This window comes from Astyanax mexicanus, unplaced genomic scaffold, assembly GCF_023375975.1.
Source record: "Astyanax mexicanus isolate ESR-SI-001 unplaced genomic scaffold, AstMex3_surface scaffold_31, whole genome shotgun sequence".
NCBI classification, from domain to species: Eukaryota; Metazoa; Chordata; class Actinopteri; order Characiformes; family Acestrorhamphidae; genus Astyanax; species Astyanax mexicanus.
In genome coordinates this window covers 1,860,885-1,880,623 of record NW_026040041.1, presented here as the reverse complement: position 1 = coordinate 1,880,623, position 19,739 = coordinate 1,860,885, and the positions used below count along the sequence as shown (strand labels likewise).

Sequence of the window (19,739 nt, the reverse complement as noted above, 5' to 3'; positions counted from 1 at the left end):
CTGGTCATCCATGGTCTTATACCTGGCACATACACAAAAAAACTATTTAGACACAACAATAACACATGCACACACAAACAGCCTTCCCAGGACTCAACCAGTCGCTGTTCCTTGTTTTGTTTTTAAACCCTTCAATAGAAAAACAAAAAAACAAAATAGAAATTTGCCCCCTACTTAATCAATGCCGTCTCTGGACAAGATCCTGCCGACTACGCCAATTATGTAACACTGGTGGTGGGTGAGCCAATTCAAGAAAATTATCTTTATAATAATAATGCCAACTCCCAAAACAACCAACCCACCCAACACCTGCGCACACCTTAGTTATCTGGGCACCACTCCCCGCTTACAGGGGTCTCAACTGAATGAGCAGAAACGGCAACCAAGTAGAGGGCAATCAATAACAATCTTTATTATAAACAATAAAAAAAAATATTTATGAACATAAATATGGACATGTAATAAAGGTCACTGTGGTGGTCGTATCACTCCAGTGGGAGTTCTTCTACTTAAAAAAAAAAGAAATAACTCACTGCACTACTTGCAAACAAAAAAAAACACTCGTGAATTTAGTTACCCACACACAACCACGACAAATGCAAAATAGCTCCCCACTGGAGGATGCCCCACCACAGCACCTAAAAGAAAAAAACAAAACAAAAAAACAACAAAATTAAAAAAAAAATGAGTATTTTAATTGTTTAATCTAATTAAAACAATTTGCCCTCTTTACTGAATATCATGCAACACTGGCCCTTTAAGATCAAAAAACAGACAGTATACAGGTCACAAGCACCAATTATTACCACCAATAAACATGGAAGTATAGGACAATATAATAGGATCAACCGTGTATAAAAAAAATATATAATAGTAATAATACAAAAAAAAAATTAATCCTTGAATTCTATTAAACAGAAAAACAATAAACAAAACCAAGAACCAAAACAAAACAGCGACTGGTGCCAACAGGGTAGCCTACAGCAAGGGGATGAAAACCAGCGTTAATTTATTTATACATCTCCCTTGTTTTTTTCTTCACATAGGCAGACACACCTCACACCAGCATACTCACACACACACAAACATCCTATTACCTTCAACCACTATAAGATGAACCTTCAGAGGTTCTCACTGGGACTGGTCTGCTTTCAGTAGTTAACAGTGTTGGGAGTAACGGCGTTAAAACTAACGGCGTTACTAACGCCGTTACTTTTTTCAGTAACGAGTAATCTAACTAATTACTATGACTGTAACTATAACGCCGTTACCATTTCCCACACCCCGTTACTGCACGTTACTTTAGCAGCTCTATGAACTTTTTTTTTTTATTTCGCTTTGCCCTGGTTAACCCCTCCTCTGTCCGGTGAACTTGAGCTTCTGGCCGCTGTGCCTGTGGTTTGGCGTGGTGAAGTGAGGCACAATTGTGACGATTTGCGTGCTCTAATCAATTCAGTGATTGCCGTGGACAACCCAAGTTCCGAATTAAGGACGTTAAGCTCTTTTTAGCTGCTCCGGTTTTTGTGGTGCTGCTGCTTTCTATTTTAGAGCTTAGATTCTCTGCCCGAATCCCACCTGACCTGAGGACCGACCCGAAATCAGGCTCCTATTTTTATTTTATATAAAGCTCTGGTGTGATAATCACAAGGTTGCTAAGTAACCAATTATTATTGTTCACTAAAGCGAACGAAATAGCGAAAATTGAAAGTGAAAAACATTTGTGTTAACTGAATCTAATAAAAACGGTAATTAAAAGGAAAAACATAACTATCTCGAACTATATTTTGTGTTTATAAAACTAACTAAAACGAACTGAAATTACTGATAGAATACCCTCATTTTTGTGTTTAATTTATTTATAAGCGCTGTTGTACAGCGGGAGTTGTTGTGCCGAGCGCGCGGCACTCGTGGTCCGTTAGTTCTTGTGTAAAGCGCTCGCGCTAGCAAGCCCACCCTAAAATGAACAGAAAAAATAAAAACAAAATAAAATTAAACTATAATAAAAATGAAAACTGTAATCACGTAGCTCTGGGCGCACGTGAACGCCTCCGCGTTTGACTTGCAGCATTGTGTGTAGCTGTTCTTAAAAATCATTTAAATTAAATAATAGTTCTATGCTTCTATGTTACAGTGTTAATTAACATAATTCTGATTATATTTCGCTCATTCAATCAGCCCGAAAACAGACAGTTTATGGGGCGGATCGGGTCAGGCTCATAATGACAGTTTATGGTTCGGGCTTGGGCAGAATGTGCACGGGCTCCGGCTGGGTCGGATTTTTTGGGCATGATCTAAGCTCTATTCTCTTTTGGTGAAGCTGTTATATTAATACCATTTTAACTAGCATTAAATTGTTGTTTTTGTCCATTATTTTGTTTTATATATACATATTTCTTTTGAGTGTGGCTTGGTTTGTTAAATTCCATCCCCAGACGCGTTTTTCCGCTTTTTTCAGTATTACAAGTTTTAGTAATTTTCTTTGGTTGTGTGGAGAATTTCGTTTTATTTTTTTGAAATTCGTTAGATTATATTTTTGTCAACATTTTGGGTTTATTTTCGTTTGTTATTTTTTGTTATTTTTCTAATAATAATAGTAAATGCATAATTGATTTCCTTTTTTTGACGGGCGAATAATAAAAAGTAACGCGATAGTTACTTTTACTGGTAACTAATTACTTTTATAGTGGAGTAACTCCGTTAGTAACTCAGTTACTTTTTTGGAGAAGTAATGAGTAACTATAACTAATTACTTTTTCAAAGTAACGTGCCCAACACTGGTAGTTAATTATCCACTCTCCTCTACAGAGAGAGATTCTAAATTAAAAAAAGAATACAAAAATCACACCAGCTTAAAATCAAAACCTACCTTAATACACTAAATTGTCCCACCAATATTGGCTTACTGCCTGTTTAAATTCCATATACTAAACAATTTAGTTATATATTTTAAAAACAAAGTCTTAATATACACGTTTAAACATTCCTATACATATACAAACGCCCTCTACATACCCTTGTCATGTTTCCCTTTTATGCCAGATACACAGATTAATCACTAAATTCATAAAATACCAACCTAAAACTTACAGTTGGCCAACACTGGGCTCCTCAACTCTCAACACCTTTTACATACACCTGTAGCCAACTTCTCTACAGCTCTCATCCTGTAGGATGTAACACCAGCATATCAGTCAACTACACACATACAACTTTAGTAAAACTAAATAGACACCAAATGTATACTCACACCAGCATAGTCACACACCGTTTACCACCACACTGAGTTAGATCCTAAGGCGCTCAGACAGGTCTCAGTCTGTAAAAATATTACACCAGCCATCAGTTAGCAATTTATAGCTTACTAGCGCTATTAAACACCAGACTTGTACTTACACCGCAGAATCGCGCCGCACTGCCGACTTATGCCGCTATCGTTCACCACGCCAAACAAATGCAACTGCGCAGGACCGGTAATATAACAACCCCGCTCATCTGCGCAATACGTCACTGCCGCTGTCCAACGCAAAACCAGCTTAAGAGTACCTTCTCCTCTACAAACCATCTTTACCTGTGCACTACGTCATCACTGCCCAGCGGTAAAGTCTGACTCGATAGTGTAGTCTCCTTAGCAAATGATCTTTATGCAAGAGTCGCGGACCCACTGCAGTACGTTATAAATGCGGCCGAACATTACAGTCTCCTATGTAAACACTCTTTAGCCCCCCAGTCCTGGTGTCTCCATTTAAAAGGGCCATAATGGAACTATACACCCCCTACAGGTCGTTCCTGTCACACAGGGCTCTCGACAGTGGTAGCAAGACACGGTATGGTCAGACAATGGTCATAGCAGTAGTTGCTCCATCTCCCCATGTCTCCAGGAAATTTGGGCCCGTCCTAGCTGCATAGGCTCAGCTTCACAAACGGGGGTGTAGCTTGGGTGACTGGCGAGTGGTGTGGGCTCCCTTGTAAGTCTCCTCTTGCTGCGCAGAAGGTTGTCGAGAGAGATGGCTGCACCTATTCATTGATTAAGGGTCAGTTCTTGCCCCCTAAAGACTAGTTCTGCCTGTAAATCCTCCCTTAATCCCCTCTGAAACATGGTTTTCAATGCCGGTTCACTCCACCCGCTGCCCGCGGCTAGAGTGCGGAAGTCGAGGGCGTAACTCACAGCAGAACGGGTGCCTTGTTTGAGATCGCATATTTGTAAACCCACCTCTTTTCCGGCGGCAGGGTGGTCAAACACAGCTTTGAACTGAGCTAAGAACTGAGTCTCAGAGTGTAAAATTTCACTGTTCGCTGACCATAATGCTGTGACCCATTCTTTGGCTTTACCGGTCAGCAAAGACAATACAAAGTGAATTTTATCCGTCTCGAGGCGGAACTGAGTTGCGTTATGAGTCATATAAAGCATACATTGCATTAAAAAGCTCTTACACGTTCCAGGAGAGCCATCATAACGTTCGGGAACGGCAATAAACACAGAAGAGGAGGGAGGGGCTGGCATATTTATGTCCGCAGCATTTTCCGGTCCAACAGCAGCAGGTTCAGCAGCGGGGGGTGTCACACGCTGCACCAAACCTTGAACGAGCTGAACCAACTCCTCAAGCTTCTGCTCCTGGGTAGCCATTCGCTGCACAAGACCCGCTGGATCCATAGCTGGCGACGTCTTATGTCACACAAGACAATGGATGAGGATCCAAAAGCAGGTTTATTCACACTGATTGACAAATCCAGGCAGAAATAACAAAAAGGGGATATCCAAAAATCACAGTCCAAAAAACGAGAGCAGGAGTCAAAAAAACAGAGTAACATAGATATACAGAAGTGCTTCGAAATGCAAGGTAAATCCAGACAAGACGTCGTACTTGAGTGCAGGTGTGGTGTCTATTTATACAACACTAATGACTCAAACGGAAGGACTAAAACTGTGGTGAGAGTGACCTCCTGAGGCGTGGAGGTGCAACACCTGGGTGATTGGTAACAGTAGGAGTGTAAAAGAGGTTGATAGAGCTGAGAGATGTGCTGTGAGGTGATCAGGTGATCATATCTGATATATCTCAGTGTGTTCAGAACAACACTGAAGAACTTCTCCACTGATCTTCAGTTCTATCTGAACTCTGCTGCACAGCTGTGTTAGTTCAGTTTATCACTTTACATTCTACACTTTACACCACATTTTTATCTATATCATATTATCACTTTTACTGATGCTCTGGGTTTATTTGTGCTGTTTTTAGATGGAAGATGTATCGACTGCCCAAACTCTCTGGGTGCAATTATTGGAGGTTCAGTCTCAGGAGTTGTTGTGGTCCTGTGTCCAGTGATCGTCTTTGTTGTGATGATAACGAGTAAGTAGAGTTTTTTTATTACACATCTTCTATTTCCTCTTCAGTAGATTAGTAATGTTATATTCTGCTCTATATTTAGATTACTGTGTGCTTTACACTCATGATGTCCCCTTACTGCTAGTGCCAGACTACACCACCCCTTACTTTAACTCTGGAGCAAAGGAGAGGTCCGACCAGAAATTTATCAAAACGCAAAGATTTTATTAATGTTTCTGAGGACTTTAATAAAAAATACAGTCAGTTAATGTTGAGGATAAGATTTCATTCCCAAGATTTGATCCAATATAAAAGTTAGGATACCAACTAGGGTTATTCCATTACATACTCATTAAAAAAAGCAATACAGCAATCTCACACTATAGTACACGGCACAAATCTCACACTAATGAACACCCTCAAAATTAATCCCACTCCAACTGGATCCCCAACTTTAGAAAATCAGCATTTCTGAATATTAAAATAAATAAAAAAAATATATATATATATTAAAATCAATCAATTAACCTTTTTTGACTCAGAAGTCCATTGAGGTCAACCCTAATTTTCAGTGTACCAAAGTATTTACAAATACAGGGACTGACATGACAAAGAAATTAATAACTACAATTAATCATTTTAAAATAACAGTGAATAAAAGATAAAAACAGATAGAAATTAAAATAAGAATAAAAATAATAAAAAACTTGGTTTAATTGACTAGAGATTAAGATCAAAAGAAGATAAGATTAATACAAAAATTTTGCTAAAACCAACTTTTACATAGTACAATAAAAAACATAATAAGAATAAACACATTTAAAACAGAATACTAATAATTAAAATAATAATAATAATAAAAGAAACTAATGAAAATAAGCTAAAAAGTAATACAAAATGATTGAAATACATAAATGAAATAAATAAAAAAGGAAATAAAGAATAATAACTAAAATTAGAAATAAAAGTTAAGAATAAATAAGATTAAATAAAACAGGTACTAAGAGAAGAACTAAAATTAGAAATAAAAGTTAAGAATAAATTAGATTAAGTAAAACAGGTACTAAGAGAAGAACTAAAATTAGATATAAAAGTTAAGAATAAATTAGATTAAGTAAAACAGGTACTAAGAGAAGAACTAAAATTAGAAATAAAAGTTAAGAATAAATTAGATTAAGTAAAACAGGTACTAAGAGAAGAACTAAAATTAGATATAAAAGTTAAGAATAAATAAGATTAAATAAAACAGGTACTAAGAGAAGAACTAAAATTAGAAATAAAAGTTAAGAATAAATTAGATTAAGTAAAACAGGTACTAAGAGAAGAACTAAAATTAGATATAAAAGTTAAGAATAAATTAGATTAAGTAAAACAGGTACTAAGAGAAGAACTAAAATTAGATATAAAAGTTAAGAATAAATTAGATTAAGTAAAACAGGTACTAAGAGAAGAACTAAAATTAGATATAAAAGTTAAGAATAAATTAGATTAAGTAAAACAGGTACTAAGAGAAGAACTAAAATTAGAAATAAAAGTTAAGAATAAATAAGATTAAATAAAACAGGTACTAAGAAGAACTAAAATTAGAAATAAAAGTTAAGAATAAATAAGATTAAATAAAACAGGTACTAAGAGAAGAAGCAAAATTTGAAATAAAAGTTAAGAATAAATTAGATTAAGTAAAACAGGTACTAAGAGAAGAACTAAAATTAGAAATAAAAGTTAAGAATAAATAAGATTAAATAAAACAGGTACTAAGAAGAACTAAAATTAGAAATAAAAGTTAAGAATAAATAAGATTAAATAAAACAGGTACTAAGAGAAGAAGCAAAATTTGAAATAAAAGTTAAGAATAAATTAGATTAAGTAAAACAGGTACAGGCTGTCTGAAGGTGGTTAGATATTAAATGTTTAAAATTATTTAGTAGTGAATAATTCCAGCTCACTGCTGCTGCTCTGTAGCTAAAAGCAGATTTGTCCAGTTCACTAAAAACTTTTGGAAACTGGCAGCTGATCCTGATCACTAGAGCCAGTCTGATATTTACTGTTATTCTGGCAAATGACCAGAGAGTGTCTTATAAATAAAAATCAACCAATACCTATTCAGATATTACTTTAACAGGGCCCAAGTTTACATATCCATAAATCAGAATACTGAAATTAAAATTACTCTCTTAAGCAGCAGCATTAGGGGAGGTTTAACAGACCATAATAATAAAAAAATAAATAAAAACAGTAAGGGTAGAGAAAAGCAGCCACAACCCAGTTGATGGATCGATCAAGTCACAGGGTTAACCTCCAATTCACTCTTCTCCTAGAAACCAAGTCCCCTCATCTGTGCCAATTCCTCGCTTAAAACCACAAACACCCAATAAGATCAGTAAGAGCAGTCCCACACCCAGCTTAGACTCACTGTGTTTCACTCTGAGGGCCCAAGCTGGCCATAAAACATGCCTGACTCCTCCCAACAGATCAACAAAAAAAACACACAACACACACCAGGGCTTTATACAGTTCAGAGATACCAGGGGCCTCATGTATTAAGACTGGCGTGGACTTCCTACTAAAATGTTTCGTACGCTCAGACCTGAAAAGTTCCGTTACGCACAAAAAATCCGGATTTATCAAACCGTGCGTAGGCAGAATCCCACGGTCACGAATGAGATGGTGGACATAAGTGCAGATATAATATTGAATAAATAAGATAAATAAGTTAAAACAGAAAACAAACACGGGCAACGCAAAAAACTAAGAAAACAAAACTTGGAAGATAAACAAACAAAGACAAGAACTAAACAAAGCTTAAAGGGATAGTTCGGGATTTTTGACATGAATCTGTATGGCATCAACATGACCAGTGTCGTGCATTCTCACTGACTTACCCCCGACCATGTCCGCTGAGCGGAGTTCTTGTCCAGTATTGTCCGAGCCGAAAGTAGTCCGGCATGTTTGCTGGGGTCACGAAACGAAAGCGTTTTTCTTCCCAAAACAGTACGAGTGCAAAAGAGTGATTTATTTGCATAACAAAAAAAACGGTGTCTGCAAAAGTCACGCCTCATTATCACTGGGGCACTACTTTCATGTTGGATCAGTGCGCATGTCATTCTAACTGCGAGCAGCGCACTAGTCTTTCAGATCATTGGCTGCGCTCAGCTTCAACCAGCAACGCAAAGAGCAAGCTTTAGAGAGAAGTTTATCGGCTTTTAGAAGCTTCTTGAACACAGATTTATACATTTGTATGTGTGTGTGTTAAAATGGTGCGGACTTGTGATTATCCAGGCTGTAGCAACAAAGATGTGGCTGATTCTCCGCACAGTTTCCATCGTATCCCCGTGACTGACATTGCTCTCAGGCAACTTTGGATACTTGCAATGGGCTTCCATGTGGACACCAAAGTGGTGAAAATGAAGAAGCTTCGTGTTTGCGGTGCGCACTTCAGCGAGGATGACTATGTTTCTCCATGCCCGCTGTTGTTTGTGATGCAGGCAGCAGCTGGCCCGCCGACGTCCTCATCAATTGACAGGTTCTGTATCTCGGGCATAACTAAATCCCACTCGTGGCAGCAGTAACATTCGACCTCTGTCGGCATTAGTTCGCACTTCAAACAAGTGCACCAGGATTTGTCGGCCACCCTTGGTATCGTGAAATCGAAACCGTAGGCTAGCTGCCAGGTTGCGCAATCGCGCGCGCTGATCCAAAATGAAAGTAGTGCCCCAGTGATAATGAGGCGTGACTTTTGCAGACACCGTTTTTTGTTATGCAAATAAATCACTCTTTTGCACTCGTACTGTTTTGGGAAGAAAAACGCTTTCGTTTCGTGACCCCAGCAAACATGCCGGACTACTTTCGGCTCGGACAATACTGGACAAGAACTCCGCTCAGCGGACATGGTCGGGGGTAAGTCAGTGAGAATGCACGACACTGGTCATGTTGATGCCATACAGATTCATGTCAAAAATCCCGAACTATCCCTTTAACTAACCAAATAAGAACTGGATAACTAGATTAACACTAAGAATACAAACTTAACAGACTTGGCACACTTACTCAACAAAACAGACCTGGATTCAAGAAACAGAGATTCAACCAACACAAACTACAAAGCCAATACATATAACTACATACAGAGGACAAAGATACAAAAGACTCGACAAGAAACACTCCTACACTGGGCTATTTATACACAGGGAGGGTGAAGACAGGTAACGAGGGGGCGGGGTTACAAACAAGACACAAGGTGGTAACACTAATGGCTAGGGCAGGGCTAGGGCGGGGCTAGGGCAGAGACAGGACAATAACAAAACAATAGCACATGGCTGGGAACACATGACAGGAGCACAAGGGAACAAATGAGGGGAAAAACACAGGACAGACACAGGCTAATATGTGACACCCACGTACTTTCTCTAAGTACATCGCAATTAACTTGAAATCAAGCGCAAGTGCACGAAAACATCCCACCTGCCATGACTCCTCCCTCAATTACGCAGAGTATAATGTTATAATAATAATAATAATAATAATAATAATAATAATAATAATAATATGATAGAGTATAATATGCCCATTGAGAAAGTGTCGCAAGCCGTGTAGCGTAGTCTCTGTCTTCTAATTAATTTAATAATTACCCATGTTTTAAATTAATTATTCTAAGCTGGATAATTAATGCTTTTATTTAAATGCTTTAAGTGAGTTGCTCCTTACCAAGAAGCCACACGTCACGCACTCAGCTTATAATCTTATCTCAAACCAAGCTGTTAGAAATCTGAAACGGTTTATAAGCCAGTCATCATCATGGGCCAAAAAAATCATAACGGTCACGGAAAATTCGCTAAATGACAAAAACACAATAACATTACACATAAACAAAAACGTGTGCACGTCCGAAATGAAAGTGCCGTGGGGGAACGCACTTTCTCACGTTCAAGTCACATTTAGTACATCTGACCATGAGCGTGAAATATGGTGTTCACAATGAAAAGTTAGAAAGGTTAGAAAAAAAAATTCTCACAGTTAAAGTGATGTTAAAATATTGTATTAAATGATCATGCACTGTCTCTAGCAGTACAGCATGTGTTGTCAGGTAAACATCACCCACAGTTTTTATACATAATACAACTAAATAATGATAGAGGTAAGACCGGCTGAATCCTGATTAATCTGCAGTAGATCTGTTCCTACCAAACACAGCATCTCATCAGCAGTTTATACTGAGCTCATGAATCTTATTAAAGAACCTTTTCATTTAAAAATATAAAAATAAAATACAGGGGTTCTTCCAGGGTTGTTCCTAGTTATTTGTGCACAGTACAAGTACCACAGTTTTGATGATATTCACCTCAGATCACATAAAATCAAGATAAAACAACAGCATGGAAGACTGAAATGCAAAATAGAATTTATCAAAGATATATATTTGTATATATCTTTATATATTTTTATTATTTATCTTTCTGTGTCTCCTGTAGCTTCAGAGGAGCTCACATGCAGTGAGCAGAAAAGAAAAGCAGTGAAAAGTGTTGTTCTAAGAGAATGTGTTTATTTTTGAGAAAAGTTCATGGATACAAAATGAGGTTTTATATCAGTTCTGTCACAGTTCTGTTTATTTTTATGGGGTATTGAAGCATATTTTGTCAGCGTGTCAGTTACGATCGTTTTGGTGCCAAAACTCTACGAGAAAATGTACGCTTATATCCTGTGTTTTCTTTGGTTTCTCATTTTTAGAGAGGCTTTCATGTAGCCGCAGATGCCCAAATTTGTCTGGGATTATTTGAGTGCATGTGCAGGTATGTTGTGGTCATGTTTACAAGAATTTAAGTACATGTTCCGTCCTGTTTTATATATATATATATATATATATGTATGTATATATATATATATACATACATATATATATATACATATATATACACATACAGTGGTGTGAAAAAGTATTTGCCCTCTTCCTGATTTCCTGATTTTTTGCATGTTTGTTACACTTAAATGTTTTGGAACATCAAACCAATTTAAATATTAGTTAAAGACAACACAGGTAAACACATAAACACAAACTCTGTTTTTAAATGAAGGTGTGTCTGATTAAGGGAGAAAAAATCCAAACCTACATGACCCTGTGTGAAAAAGTGATTGCCCCCTAAATCTAATAGCTGGTCGGGTCACTCTTAGCAGGAAAAACTGCAACCAAGCGTTTGTGAAAATGTTCAATTAGTCTTTTACAGCGCTGTGGAGGAATTCTGGCTCCACTCATCTTTACAGAATTGTTGTAATTCAGACACATTGGAGGATTTTCCAGCATGAACAGCCTTTTTAAGATCACTCCACAACATCTCAATCGGATTCAGGTCAGGACTTTGCAGATTCTTTATAATCCACTGGGATTTTTTTTTGTGCAGATCGAATGAAGACCAGAGAGGAGAACGGACATCCTGCTCCGATGAGTCTTTTTCATCCAAGCTAACATCACTACATCAGGCTGTACTAGGGCCGCAGACGAGCCTTCACAATATTGCCGTGAATACTTCGTTCAAATCGTCAGGATCAGCTCGATGCAGATCGCTGAGAGAGCTGCCAAGCATCCTGAACTGTGGTCTGAAACTATTTAGTGCCAGTTAAATCTGTTTTTTTTTGATAAGCTAATCATGATTGTCTTTTGTTATTGAGTTGTTTTGTTGTAACTACATACTTTTAGTGTTCAGTGTGGAATCGAAACAATGGCTCAGAAAATAAGTAAACGTGAAACCAGTGAATGTCAATCAATCAACAAACCTTTATTTTGACTCAGAAGTACATTGAGTACATTTTATTTTTTTTATAATAATAAATAAGGAAAGAAATAACAATACAAAGGAAAAAAAGAACTAAGAGAAGACCTAAATAAATAAAACAAATAAATAAAAGTTAAGAATAAATAAGGTGAAGGTGGTTAGATATTAAAAGTTTAAAATGATTGAGCAAAAAGGGTTTAATGCTCAGTGAACATTCAGGGAGTGAAGCTACCTCAGGGTTCTGTAGTGGAGAGGTTAATGATACGGACTCTCAGTCCATGATAGGGAATGTTGGAGGCAGAGGGTTTAGCCACAGATCAGGTAGGTCTCTGATGGGGCAATATTTAAAATAAACTTGAAGATCCAGAGACCTATCAGTGACTGGAACTCGAGGGATGTTCAAGCACAAATTGATGAATATCAGAGAGAATTGAGGACTCCAGTTAAACTGAACGGCCAGAGCCTCTTTAAGAGTCATCCTGTTTCCTGCATTTGCAAGTAAGGCACTAAACTGCTCTCAGAAGAACTACCCAGTGTGTTACAAATTCAGCCACTGGTTAAAGGGGCACCTCTTCACAGTTTGGACGGATAATAATCCACTCAGTCATATAATTACAAAGCCAAAACTTCAAATGATAAAAGTCGAGCATGTTTGCACTTCTGTGCACCAGGCCCAGTCAGTACTCACTCTGTTTGAGGTTTTTATCTCCATTTTGGAGATATCTTCCGTCCACATGAAAACAGCGTTTTCGGTCACTGAAAACAGAGCTTTCTGAAAAGGCTGACGTCACACAGTGAGTCTGCGCATGTCTGCTTTTTGTTTAGCATTAGCTTAGAGATCGGGAGGGGAGTCTTTAAGGCACAACACCAGCGAACTCTGGCTGTAGAGCAAACTCTGGCTGAAATTCGGGGGGGGTGTTTGGGTGGTATGTCGGTATGTGAAAAATGCATAAAATTTTAAATGCATTTTTTAAAAATTGCGCATCGATATATCGTATAAACCGGTATACAGACCAACACTGCTTCCTATCAAAGGACAGCCCACAAATGCTGGTGACAGTAGCACAGTTAGTCCATTAACTGATCTGATCAATCAAGAACCACCTAAAAGTGAGATGGAAAATTCTGATTCTGTCCCTTTCAGTCCTAGATATGACTGTGAGACAACTCACGACTGTACGAGCTTATCTGGACCAGAGTGTCCTCCTGTAGCATCAGCTCAGTCTGTCAGCAGTAGAGACTCACAGCACACAAATGTGTACATTTCTAATGATCAAATACAGCATTCTGACACAATTACTCCGTTAAGAACTTTACTTTACACAATGTCCAGAGAGAAAGTCATTAAAAATCTTTGGTAGGATGTTAAAACAGTTTACAAATAGATAGATAGATAGATAGATAGATAGATAGATAGATAGATAGGTAGGTAGATAGATAGATAGATAGATAGATAGATAGATAGATAGATAGATAGATAGATAGATAGATAGATAGATAGATAGATACTTTATTGATCCCCGGGGGGAAATTCTTGGCATCCAGCAGCAGGTTACACAATACACAAAGTTAAAAAAGATAAAATATAAAATATAAAGATACATATAAATACAATCAAATAAGAAATAGAATATACAGTGTAAATGTACAGTCTTCGTGTGTGTGTGTGTGTAATGGAGATGGAGAATGGAGGTAGTGCGGTTGAACACAATAGACAGTGAACACCAGTTGATGTGCATAATGTGAGGATAACTGATGTCAGCCAAACAGAAAGTGCAAATACACAGTTATATAATAATTTAAATTAAATTAAGCAGTGCAAAAGATACGTAAACAGTGCAAAAGATACGTAAACAGTAGATGAATTAACTAGTGAATGAACTACTAGTGCAAAATATGGTAGAACTATAAAAAGTGTTCTAGGCATCAGCAAGTCTGAGAGTGTGTCCATAGCTGGGGGTGTGTCCATGGTGTGGCCAGAGTGGCCGGAATGAAAAAGTTTCACAGAGTCTTTAGTTTGCTGTGCTGAGAGGAGTTGAACAGTCTTATGGCCTGAGGAACAAAAGACTTTCGGAGTCTGTCTGTGTAGCAGGACTGGGACAGCAGTCTGCCGCTGAATGAGCTCCTCTGCCTGGTGATGGTGCTGTGCAGAGGGTGGTGAACATTGTCCATGATGTTCAGCAGCTTACTGAGGGCTCTCCTCTCTGCCAGTGGTGTTAAGGACTCCAGCTCTAGTCCCAGCACAGAACCAGCTTTCCTCACCAGCCTGTTCAGTCGTCCAGCGTCCCTCTTGCTGATGCTGCCTCCCCAACACACAACAGTGTAAAAGAGGACGCTGGCTACCACAGACTGGTAGAACATCAGGAGGAGTTTCTGGCAGATGTTGAAAGCCCTGAGCCTTCTGAGGAAGTACAGTCTGCTCTGAGCCTTCCTGTAGAGGGAGTCAGTGTTCACTGACCAGTCCAGCCTGTCGTCCAGGTGCACACCAAGGTATCTGTAGGATTTGACCACCTCCACGTCGACCCCCTCGATGGAGATTGGCTGCTGAGACCTCCTGAAGTCTATGCACATCTCCTTGGTTTTGGAGTGTTCAAATGTGAGTTTGAGACTTTAAAAGGCTAAAATGAGCTTCAAAACCAAGTTATTACATGTTTTTTGTTTCTTTGTTACTGTACTTGGATCTGTGTTTGGATCTACTGTAATTATCTGCACTCTGTCACTCTGAGAAACGTATGAAGTATGTAGGAATTTAATGTTTAAAAGTTATGTGCCACATGTAACTGAGACTAAGCTGCACATTTTATATGCATTTTTTATTTATTTTATTTGTAATTGTTTATGCAGCAACGTGTAAACAGTGTTTTTTATACTATTGATGTGTATCTGTATTCAGATGATGGTGCTCTATGGAAGAAAGGGAGGAATCTATCTTTTCTGAAGTGAAAGATGCAGGAGGCGATTGTAGGGGTTAAACACTGGGCTAATGAATAGGGCTTAGCTCATCCGTTTTTCTAAGAGACTAAAAACAAGTGAGGTTGGGCTTAAATGATATTGTCAGGCTCTTGAACAGGTGAAGATGGTCAGGTATCTCAGTGTGTGGATGGACTCGAAGTTGACCTGGAAACATCACATTAGAAAGACCTCAGATAGATGTAAAAAAGGATTACATTTTTACTAGGGCTTCAGATCTCAGACTGTTTACCCTACTACGTCTCCTGCATTTGGTGTGAGTGTTGTTTACCCTGTTATCTGGCTGTATAATCCTGTTTACCACTCTGTAAATAAACCAGTCTTTACCTTTTACTCAGCGAGCGTCACTCCTGTCTGTCTGGCGTTACATAATTCCTCGCCGCTATAAGTGATGGCTGAGTTTAAGGATTTACAGCAGGTTGTAGATAACCAGAGGAGAATGCTCGGGCAGCATAGCCAGCTGTTCAAGGGTCTAACTCACTCTGTTAGCTCTCTCTCACCGCCCAGCAAACCGAGCAACACTCCCAGCTAGCCCAGATAACCGCTAGCCTCCAGGGTATCTCAGCTCAGTTAGCCCAGCTGAGCGTAGCCATCCCGGCTAGCTTAGCTCCCGCTAGCCAGCCCCCGGTTAGCTGAGCTTATCCAGCTCCGGCAGCAGCTGGTTTTTCTGTGAGCAAACCGGATAAATATGACGGCACCCCTGATCTGTGTAGAGGTTTATTGCTCCAGATGTCGTTATATTTTGCTAACATGCCATCTACCACCGACAGAGCTCAGGTTTCGTTTTTTGTTTCTCGTTTAACTGGCAAAGCTTTGGATTGGACTACTGCTATCTGGCCTATGGTGGAAAACGGCACTTATGAACATTTCCTGGATGAATTTCAGCTTGTTTTTGATCATCCCCATCAGGGACAATCTCAGGGGGATTTATTGGTGGATGGAATGAACCAGCTTTGCGTGTTATGTTCCGTATCGGGTTACAACCGGACATTTTAGCTGAGTTAGCTTGTAAGGATGACGTTCTTCCCCTGAATGACCTGATTTCCCTGGCTATTAGACTGGATCAGTTAAAACAGAATTCGTTTGCGGGTCGAAGAAATACTGTTACGGCAACTCACCTGGTTAACCCCCGCACTTCTGGATTTACTCCCTGGTTCTCCACCTCTCCTCGCCCAGCAACCACTTCTCCTGTTTTTGAAGAACCCGTGCAAATTGACGCTACCTGGCTATTGAGAGAAGAGCGGCAACGACGCATACAGGCTGGTCTGTGTTTGTATTGCGGTGGGACTGGTCATGTACTGCGGAATTGTGAGATCCACCCCCCCCCCCCCCCCCCCGGAGTATTGAATAATAACTATAATAACACTTCTGGCTTGTCCCGCGGTGGGCTCTCCCATGGTCTCCATGGCAACCCGGACCGTCCATACGAGCCACCTGCGGAATACTCGGGAAAGCATGTGGAATCTTCTCCACACGCTAAAGGGGTAAGCGGTCTATACTCTGACATGATTTCTAAATCTATCTTCATATCTATTGTTCTGCTCTGCCAGTCTGCTTCTCCTTTTGTGTTTCCAGCACTAATTGACTCCGGTGCCGAGGGTAACTTCATGAACCACCAGCTGGCCAGACAACTCCAGATCCCAATAGAACCCCTGGAGAACCCTGTCAAACTGTCTGCTGTGGATGGGAAACCAATTGGACAGGGAACCATTTCCCACACCACCGTTCCTGTCAGAATGAACATCAGCGCTCTGCACTCTGAGGAGATCAGGTTTTTTGTTATGATGGACCCTTGGTTGAGAAAACATAATCCATTGATTTCCTGGTTAAATAATGAAATAATGTCCTAGTCTCCATACTGTCATAAACATTGTATTATTGCTCCTAGAACATAATGGGTGGGCATGTTGATGCTCATATTTTTTAAAGCCAGAGTGAGAATGATACTGAGCTAAAACTGATGTACAAAAGTAAAGAAATAAAAACATTTCATGTGTCTTCCAACTTCTATGTAAAGCATAATAATTGAAGAGTATATTTTGCTTATGTATATTACACAAAGATTATCGTGATAATTGTGATTCATTTCAATACTTCCTTCTTGGTTAAATTAGAATTATACTGATAGAAGAACTCTGTTATTTAAAAAAAAGGAATCTAGACATAAGCTGAGAATATAATATTCAAAAGTGGAAACAGAAACAAGTGAGAATACAAATATGATTAGTAAATTAAAATATAAAGAAAACAGTTGATCGTTCCAAAGAACAAAACAAAACGAATTATGTTCAATGTGTTTTACGGGATATTCTTCACCTGAAAGAGAGAGGGTGCTTTTCATGGCGGGGGTGCAGATTTAGGCACTACTGTGATGCCGAATTCAGCACCCCTGCCAGGTAAAATAAAATAGATAAAAATAGAATTAAAATAAAATAATAATAAGTATTATTATTATAAAACTTAGTTAAATTGATAGGAAATTAAGATCAAAAGAAGATGAGATAAATACAACCAAACAAACTGTTACAATTAAGCTAAAACTAACTTTTACATAATACAATAGAAAATACAAATAAATTAATGAACTAAAAATAATAATAATAATAATAATAAAAGAAAATCAAAATAAGTTAAAAAGCAATAGTACAAAACTATTACAAAAATAAAAAAGTAAAATAAGGAAATAAATAAAACGAAAAAAAAAGAACTAAGAGAAGAACTATAATAAAAAAAATAAGATAAAAGTATAGTAAGTAAAAAAGATAAAATATTTTTTTTGTAAATGATGTATAAAATCTTATTCCCATTGTTAAACTTGCTATTATTCCATCCAGTAATGATGATCAGGTTGTAGTGGAATTTACTCGTCTTCTGTAAATGTTAAATTTTAAACCTCCACACTGTTTATCACACATTACACCCCCACATTTCATACACACCGTTAAAATTATAATACACTTAATAATGAGTATTACAACTGTATCACTATTTATTATTATACAGCAGGTATATTAGAGTACATGTACTAAGAATTGAAGTTAAATATATGTGATTTATATGTGATTAGAGTACAAATATACTTCTTGTTCCTGTCTTTTGTAAGAAGCACTTTTCTAGTATAAAACAATTTTTAGCGTGTTACAAATTTGCTGTAAATTGTATATATATATACTTAATTGTACTTAAAACATATTGAGAAATATCTAAGTATGCTGTAAATATTGTAACAGATTTATGTACTTAAAATATATTAAAAGTACTTTAATATTATGCTTTCATCAAATGTTTGAAAGTAAACTTTGAAACTTTGACTTCATAAAAAGTACAATATAGTGTATTTAAAAAAATAGACTAATATAAAGTACACTTTTAGTTTAATGTAATTTAATATACATCTAAAATACTTATTTCCAAATATACTTTTGTACATTTTTAGCAAAGTGTGTTAAAAACAGCTGTTACATTAGTTCACTTAAAGTACAATGTATCATGTGACCTTTAGAAAGTAAATTAAAATTACTACTACTAATTAAAAAAAAATAGTCAATTTGTAACATTAACCATTCTTAATACGTATACTGTAATATACCTGGTGTATAACAAATAGTGATAGTTGTATTACTCATTATTATTAAATATATTATAATTTTACTGTGAGCATATTTAATATATGGGGTTACATACATGAACTAGTTTAAATATTTAAATGTTATTTATTTAAAGTATATGTAAAAAAGTTTCATTTTAATACAGTTAAGTACACTTAGCACAATTTAACTATTAGACTTTTCTACTATTATTATACTGTAATTAAAGTATAAGAGCAATAAAAGTTGTTTTATTTTATCACTCTTTAAATATACGGATTATTAATAATGTGGCTACTAGAACATTTTAGTGCACTATATAATAATAATGCTTATAGTATACTTTAATACACTTTTATTCACTAGGGGTAAACTGTTTGTTTGTTTTGTTTTCGATCAGCATATCTACAGTTAAACTTAACTTTAACTGAGAACTAAAGATTGTTTAACACTGAACGATGTTAAGAAAAACAGCTCCCACAGTTTAAATAGCTTACTCTTTATTTTACAAATAGATCATCTATATGGGATGTTGAATAACTGATGACTAATAAAGAAAACTTGTACAGGAAACAGATATATTTCAACTACAGGAAACAGCAGTGTACGTTAAACTTTCAGTTTCTGCTCCACAAATCCGGCCCATTCCAGATCTGAGTTCCTGAATCCTCAGCTCCTCAGGCTGCAGTGTTTTTATTCTCCAGCTCCTCGAGTGTATGGAAGTGATAGTTCTGTATTTATATGCAGTAAAATCATGGATTATCACTGCTGATTACTGAAGGTAAGAACCACAACATCTCATCTAAACTACTGTCAGAAATCTGCATGTTAGCACGTGCTTTACAGAATCAGAGTCATTGTTTTAGTACGTGAACCCACGTGTACATGGTGTGTCAATGGGAAAAAGAAAGATTTACTATAAAATTTATTACTTTCCTTTTGTATCATGTGCATCTTTAAAGCAGTTTGGTGTTCCTGAGTCACTGATTTAATACATTTAAGCCACGTTAAAGCTGTTTTTTTTCACTTAAAGCATTTTTAACTTTCCCTTCCTGCATGACAAAGCTGTTTTTGGCCTTCATAAACACCGGCAATGC

The 19,739-nt window shown here is 37.4% G+C and overlaps 2 protein-coding genes across 2 annotated transcripts in view; both read left to right on the top strand.

Moving 5' to 3' along the window:
• Positions 1 to 16,950, top strand: part of LOC103027161 (class II histocompatibility antigen, B-L beta chain) — a 28,697-nt gene extending 11,747 nt beyond the window's left edge. The window contains exons 3-5 of the mRNA XM_049472712.1: positions 5,235 to 5,345; positions 16,631 to 16,826; positions 16,944 to 16,950. Coding sequence (XP_049328669.1) covers positions 5,235 to 5,345; positions 16,631 to 16,826; positions 16,944 to 16,950 — 314 coding nt within the window. The remainder of the gene's footprint in view (positions 1 to 5,234; positions 5,346 to 16,630; positions 16,827 to 16,943) is intronic.
• The window catches only part of LOC111189681 (uncharacterized), a 131,141-nt gene that overhangs the window by 66,910 nt on the left and 44,492 nt on the right, over positions 1 to 19,739 (top strand). The gene's annotated exons all lie outside the window — the stretch shown is intronic.